Here is a 7884-nt window from a genome sequence, read left to right as displayed (position 1 = left end):
TTGAGTTTGGACAGGGTGAATGAGATGCCAAGGCCAAGTTATGTTTGGTTCATGGTGAGTCTTACAAGTGGGAGGGGTTTCTTCTTGGTCTGCTGCTGTTGCTATATGTTTTTCTCATAACAGGAAAAAAGAAGGGGTGCTTCAATTTGCTGTCTTATGTTGGCAAACCAAACTTAGTTCATTGGTCTTGGATAGAGGAAGTTGGAGTGCAAGATGGCAGTTGGTTTGTGTTTGACAGAAAAAATCCCCTTTTCAAAACCTGCTATTGGCTGTTGTTTTTTTTGGTGGCAAATGCAAGTGACTCAGGTATTTTGATTGCCAAGCCAAGTTGGACTATGCTACTGCAGTTTTTCATGACAGGTGTGAGAAGAAAATGGCCAAGGATTTTCTGGTTGGATGCCCCTACTGCTGCTACTAGTGACAGTAAGTGTAAAAAAAAATGTCCAAGTCTTTTCTGCTGCCCTCAATATAGCATGGTATGGTTTTTGCATTTTCCAAGGGTTTGTGGTTGCTTCAATTGAATTTCAAAAGGACAGAAAAATGTACAATGCCTGCTGGACAGTACAAGGCCAGGTTGCAAGAGGTATGGTTCATGAATTGGACATGTCCTTTTGCCAAAATTCAAGTGAGCAAGCATGGCTATGTGTACTTGTTGGTGTATGGCTGCACAATGAGGCTCACCATGACAGAAAAAATGGTCAAGAATGCTGCATAATGATGCTGGTACAAAGCATGGTTATGGAAAGCAAGGACAAGCATGGTGCAATGGTACTTTTCTTGTAATTCAAGCAACCAAACAAGATTCACATGTTCTGCATAATTTGGCTTTGCAAACACACTTAAAATGATATTTATGAGCTGTTCCAATTGGCCAAATGTTGAAAAAATGTTTGAGTCAAAAAGTCAACTCTTGGTCAAACTTACATTTAAATGAAAAAGGTCAAAATATGCCATTTTGATTGGTGAAGTTTTGGCTCATGAAACTTATATTTTGGAAAGAGGGGATCAAATGTGACTTGTAGGAAAAAACCCCACCAAAATTGGTCAAACGGTTTGAGAGATATGGCCTTCTGAAGTTCAAGATTTTCTGAAATCGATTCGATCATAACTTGCCAACCACACATGGGAATTGAGAGTTCTAGGACTTTTTGGAAATGGGAGAACAAGATCTTCAACTTTCATGTTGGGCAAAAATTCATTTGAGGCTTGTATCATGATGTAAGTTTGAGGATCAAGACTTTCCATTTATGGCAGGTTTCAGTTACAGGCCCAGTTTCCGTTTTGGGAAATCTCTGATCTGGCTTCAGATTCTTCCATGATGGTGTTTGGCATGATGTATGATGACCATTTGGACATGAATGAACTTTCACAAACCAAATCCAATCATCCAATCACTGATTAAATGGACAGTTGACCAACAGTTGACTTTTAGGGTTTCTGACTGATTGTGCATTGACTGATGACTTCCAAACCCTAATTCCTTGAGAACTTGACTTCAAATGATGTCCCAAGTTGTATGAACTCTTGATTATTGACCATGGTGCCCAGATTCCACAAGAATGACCACTATCTACTGCTTTGACTGACAGTTGACTTTTTTAGGGTTTTTGACTGTCTGGGCATGAACTGCTGACCTCTGAGCCCTTAACCCTTGACCAAAATACTTCAAATAGACCTCTAAGCCATGTGAACTTGTTGGACAAACCCCAAGGCCTTGATTCAATGAGAAATTCCCTTGCTTGCTTGGTTGACTGATCAGGAGATTAGTTTGACCTAATTTCTGATTGCTTGCTCTTGAGGCAACTGAGGGACAATGCAAATGCTATGCAATGGATCATGATATGCTATGACCTATTGTGAAAATGTATGTATAATGATAGGTGCAAATTTGAGGTGCTACAACTTCATCTGGGATGTTGATCCTACAAGATGTAACCCAGATTGTGATTGCTGGATGCACGACAATGATATTGACCGAGATATCATTCTTCCCAAAACAAATAAAAAAGGGAGGTGTAAACCCTCTCCACCTCCTCAAGGAAGATTTGATCCAGACAATGGTCCATGGGTAGGAATCTATGGGAAAAAGAAACCCCTCTCTATCTATGAGGAAGGACTAAAACTCCTCAGGAAAGAAGGATTGTTACCACCTGATGATCCAACTCTTGTTACATGGTCACCAACAGACCATTATAAGTCACTACATCCTCCAACTGTTGTCCAACCAATTCCTTGTTTTATGTACTCAGCTGCAACTCCAGAGTACGAGCGACAATTTCCTTCCCTGGAAAGGAAAATGGATCCAATCACAGGAAGAACATCTAAACCCTTCATTCATCCCAATGAAGTCCAGCCCGATGGGAAACTTAAGCCTTTAACTCAAGCTGAAGAAGTGCTAAATTGGAAATCTGAAAACATGGTTTCTCAAAATGAGATTCTCCAAAGCCTTGACAAAAGGGTGGATAAGATTGCTGAGAAAATTGATCAGACAGATGACAATCTCAAGGTTTTATCCCAAAAAATACAGAAGCACTACAGGAGCTTAAAAGCCCAAGTATCTCAGCTGGATCGTGATTTGTGGCAGATGTTAGAAGAGAGAACTTTTGGCAAAACTTTTGACCAGAAGGAAAGAGAGATCCAAAATCTACAAGGCCAAGTAAAAGAGATAGATGATTTCTTAAGAGCCTCTCATGAAAGAAAGCCCAAGCCTGTTGAAAACTCTTTCTTTGACCCTCTTGCTTTTCCTACATTTTTCAAACAACCAGAAAGGCCTTCTCCTTTCTACCCTACCTATGTTTCATCACCACCAGATCAAGTTAGATACATACCTACAACTTATAGGCCAAAATCTACTAGAACTTCAACTCCCTCGACCTCCAAGACAAAAGGCAAAGCTTCCTGCCTAGGCGCCTCATCCTCAGACTCTCAGGATATCCCTAAAACACCTCCTCCAAAAATCCAAAAGGAAGAAGAAACACCAGATAAAGGTTTCCAAGCCATGGAGATCACTAGAAAGTACGAATCTTCCCAGGAAAATCACCACCTTGCTGAAACATAGGCACACAAGGAAGATGAGTCCTCGACAAATAACGACAATAACTCTGATCAGGAAACATCTACTGATGAAACACTAGGATATGTTTCCTCAAAATCAGAATTTGAAGACAACTATATCCCAAGACTCTTCATGGAAAATATACAAGAGGAAGATTCCTTTTTTGAAGAAGAGTCCCCTGAAGAAACTCTAATCCCTGAAAGGATTAAACCTAAATGGCGGTCCTTGGTTCACCTTTGATGATATTCCATCCAGTCGCTGGAGAAAAAGACTACTTGAATTTGGAGCTTGGCTTGACACCCAGATGATGAAAACAAGTGAAGATAGCTATAAGATCATTGAAGAATTTTTCTGTAGGATGACAGGCACGATGAAAGAATAGTATCACAATCTTGGAACCTTCAAACAAGATGAGTTACACCGTTTAGAAACTACAACTAATATTCTTGGTGTGCTTCATCGTGAATTCATCGGTGATATGGAGATGTTTGATAGGAAAAACAGACAAGAATTCTTTGAGATGAAGTGTTGTTCCCTGAAAATAAAGGATCTCGACAGACACTATCACAGGATGGCACAGAGATATTATGTCCTTAATGGATACAATGACCCTAGTCTCAAGAATACCTATGTCTCCTCTCTACCACAAGAACTCCAGCCAGAAACCCATAGGATGTTAGCCACAACTCAAAGAGATATCAAAACCACGAGTCTTGGACAAATTCACCAGGTGACAATAGAAGGACTTGAAAAGCTTTGCAGTTTTCATCACCATTTTTCAGAAGTTATAGAACAAAAGTCAAAATTCACCCACGCGTGTAGAAAACCCTACCTGGAGATTAAGTGTAAAGACAAAAGGTGTAGTTGTGCAACAAAAATGAAACACCGTCAACAAAAATACACCAAATCTCATAGGACCTTCAAGGGAAAGAAAAGGAAGAATATGAAGTACTTCAGAAGAAAACCTTTCAGAGGAAAATGGAAAAATGAGAGATGCTTTATTTGTGGGAAGAAGGGACATTTCTCTAAAGAATGTCCTAATAATACTCATAAAGCCGCAAAATTGATCAACTCTCTTCAACCTTTAGAAGGAGACTTAGAATCCCTGTATTCTGAGCAAGGCTCTGCTGACGAAGAAACTATTTTTGCCCTCAAAGACTCTTCGCCTGATGAAGCATCATCTTCGGAGTCGGAAGATGGAAGATATCTACCTGTTTACTCCTTCAAAGAGATAGGAAGTTCTCTTCCTACTCCACCTCTCCCTTGTGTTGAAGTTCATGTCCTCGCAACGAAGTTTTCACGTCCAAAGAAAGTTATAGCTTATATGGACACTGGGGCACAGATTACAATGATGAACCCTAACATTCTCCCAGCCGAATCGTGGGTAACACATGCCGCATACTTTGTAGTAGCAGATGGGGAGGTTTTTAAGACAGATCTAATGACCAAGGAGAAAATAGGAATTAAATTCTTCCCAGACTGCATCGTTTGGACCAGGGACATTGGCAGTAATCTTCCAAACAAAGATATTGTAGTAGGAATGGATGTCTATTCAGCAGCAAGCAAACTTCAAATTCTCCCCACAGGAATCAAGTTCAAAAGATAATTCAAGCCTTATTCCGGAATATTGAAACTATATTCCTTGTCTAAGATCCCTCTTGGTTGTGAAGAAATCAAGTCCAACCTACTCAAACTCTGCGCAAACAGCCATGAAGAATTCCGCCATCCGAAACCCCTATGGAAAAATAAGGACTTTTTTGTTCAACTTCCTTTTAAGCTAAATGAAGATATTAATCCAACCAAGGCCACCCATCCAGGACTGAGTCCATCAGATTATTCATTGGCTAGGGAGGAATGCCACCAGTTGCTCAAGCAAGGTCTGATAGAGCCCACCAAATCAGAATGGGCTTGTCAAGCATTTTATGTGGAGAAAAGATATGAAAAGTTAAGAGGGAAAAAGAGGCTAGTAATTGATTACAAACCTCTAAATTATTTTCTCAAAGATGATAAATTTCCCATTCCAAAGGCCTCATCCTTAAATGTTTTCATCAAAGATGCCCATATCTATTCTAAGTTTGATCTTAAGTCAGGATTTTGGCAATTGGCTATCAACCCAGAGGATCGTTACAAAACAGCATTTTGCATTCCTAACGCCCAGTACCAATGGAATGTGTTACCATTCGAGCTTAAAGTTGCTCCGTCACTCTTTCAAAAGGCCATGACAAGAATTTTTGAACCCATTTTCAATAGTATCCTCGTTTATATTGATGATGTGCTATTGCTCTCAAAAGATGAAAAGACCCATAAACAATTATTGGGCCGATTCCTTCAAATAGCCCAACAACATGGAGTAAAGCTCTCTGAAAGGAAAAGTCAATTGGGCCAAACAGAGATTGATTTTTTAGGGATACATTTCTCCCAAGGGAAATATCAACCTCAACCTCATATTGCCCAAGAACTGTTAAACTTTCCTGATGAAAATCTCACTGTCAACCAAATCCAATAATTTCTTGGTATAATTAATTATATCAGAGATTTCCTTCCAAGACTGGAGAAATACACAAGCCCTCTATCACAAATGTTAAAGAAAAAACCCCCACCGTGGGGAACAGTGCAAACTGAAGCAGTAAAAGCCTTGAAGAAGATCGCACAAACTCCACCTGCCCTAAAAATCCCTGGAAATGGGAAAAGAATCCTGCAGACCGATGCCAGTGATCATTATTGGGGAGCAATTTTGATAGAGGAACTTGAAGGGAAAATATACTACTATGGTCATGCCAGCGGCCAATTTAAAGAAGCTGAAAAACACTATCACACCACTTACAAAGAAGCTCTTACCGTAAAAATGGGAATTCAAAAGTTTGACTTCCACCTAAGAGGCTACCAGTTTGTAGTACATATGGATAATTCATCTTTTCCCATGATCCTTGAATTCAAAAATAAGATGACACCCGATCCTCAAACCCTTTGCCTCAAGGATTGGTTTTCCAGATATGATTTCTCAGTAAAACACATCAAAGAAACCCAAAATATGATTCCGGATCTACTATCCCGACCTATGAAACCTGTCCAGATCATCACAGCCAAACACACTTTCCCTTTGATTCTTATGGTCAGACCACTACCAGTTCATGCATCCATAACCAGAAATCTTCCTCCAGGAATAACAGTCTCGTCTTCACCATCTCAGCTCAAACAGTATGCCAGGAACAATCTCTTTTATTACATGACAAAAATCATAAGAAGTAAACTCCTAGATCATACTCCTTATTTCCCTGACACACCTTTCCTCCTACCAATTTTAATAAACCCAAATGTCAAATTCACAAAAAACCATTTATGGTATATCTAGTGTGCCACAGTATTATATTTTATGCCTGTTCTTATTCCCACCGAAGCCATGTATCAACACCTGATGAATCCCGAAAATCACAAGTCCTTGATTTGGACTACTCTTGAATGGTATTCTCCATTACAATGGTGGAAGAATCAATTAAAACCAGTCACAGACGAGGTCAAAGAGAGAGGATTAGCCTTAGAAGCTATTAACAAGCTCAAGTCTGTTTTCTTTCTACACAGGCCTTATCAGACAGATCCTGAAACAAAGTTACTTAATTGTAAGAGTTATGTTCACTTATGGGAAACAATTGATGATTATCCTCCCAGTCTAAAAATCACAAGGGAATTAATGGAATATGTCAACTGCATCAATCTTTATGACCCAAAGAACCTTGATGATAGTATAACATGTATAAGTCTTGGAAAATTCAGAAGATCAGAAGTTGGAGAAAGCTCAACTCAAGCCATACGACAAAATCCAGATTCTCCAATGGAAGCTGAATTCTCAGAAGGACAAGTGGAAGAAGCTAATAGAAAATTGATGGATCACACTTACATGATGGATGACATCTGCCAACATGAGTCATCACGTTATGGAGATTGCTTTTCTGATGAGAACTTATCCGACCAGAACATGTCCCCATCTCATGAATCCATTTTCAAAGACTAGGTGACAAGTGTCCCTTATGGGCCATTAGCATGCTTATGAATAGTGTTTTCTCGTCTTTTTGTGTAAAAGTAGATCCATTATGTATGCTTTAGAGATAAAGGTGTCAGACTTTTGGAAAAGACATTTCTATAATGCCATGCTTGTAATAGTATTGCTTTTGTCCTTTATGCTCCTCATTGCCTATAAAAGGAAGGCTCTTGTAAACTATTTTCATCAAGCAATCACAAATAAAAACTCTTTGTTTGTTCAAGAACAACTATGTTCTAAATATCCTTTATTTCTCCCTAAAAGCTTTAGTTACTATATTCATATCATAATTCCCCACATAGATGCAAGTATGCTCTACACCTGCCTCAACTGAGGATCTTGTGTATCAGAAAACATTTGACCTTCGATCCATACTACGGTCCTCACTATTATGGAATATCAGTTTTAATTGATAGTCTGTGTTATGTCTATGCTTGGCTGTTTGATGACGATTCAGTTGAGACTGAGTTTCATGATATCTGAGGCTCCCGGCCAGTATGGTATCAGATCCTCGTTAAGAAGAAGGGGTGCATATGGTGTGAATATTAGTAACCGCAATTTAAAGTGTCATTAAAATTATCACGTGCTACTGCATTAGGGTCAATTTTGCTCACGTTTGTTAAGTTATTTTTATCAACGATTAAAATTTCAGAATCCAAAATTTCAATTTTCATTTGATGTAATGAATTTTTTTATCTTTCATCGACTTTCAAGTATATATTTCAAGCACCACAATTAAAATTCACATTGCAACAATTACATTGACCATAACCACAACAACAATGTAGGTTGT

The 7884-nt window shown here is 38.9% G+C and overlaps 1 protein-coding gene across 1 annotated transcript; it reads left to right on the top strand.

The window, feature by feature from the left end:
• The first annotated feature begins 3533 nt into the window (after positions 1-3533).
• Positions 3534-5561, top strand: LOC127137969 (uncharacterized). Its single transcript, XM_051064375.1, has 2 exons — positions 3534-4586; positions 4707-5561. The coding sequence occupies exons 1-2, from the start codon at positions 3534-3536 to the stop codon at positions 5559-5561; spliced, it is 1908 nt and encodes a 635-aa protein (XP_050920332.1).
• Positions 5562-7884: the final 2323 nt, after the last annotated feature.

This window comes from Lathyrus oleraceus, chromosome 4 (assembly GCF_024323335.1).
Source record: "Lathyrus oleraceus cultivar Zhongwan6 chromosome 4, CAAS_Psat_ZW6_1.0, whole genome shotgun sequence".
NCBI classification, from domain to species: domain Eukaryota; kingdom Viridiplantae; phylum Streptophyta; class Magnoliopsida; order Fabales; family Fabaceae; genus Lathyrus; species Lathyrus oleraceus.
This window is presented reverse-complemented; position numbering and strand designations above follow the sequence as displayed.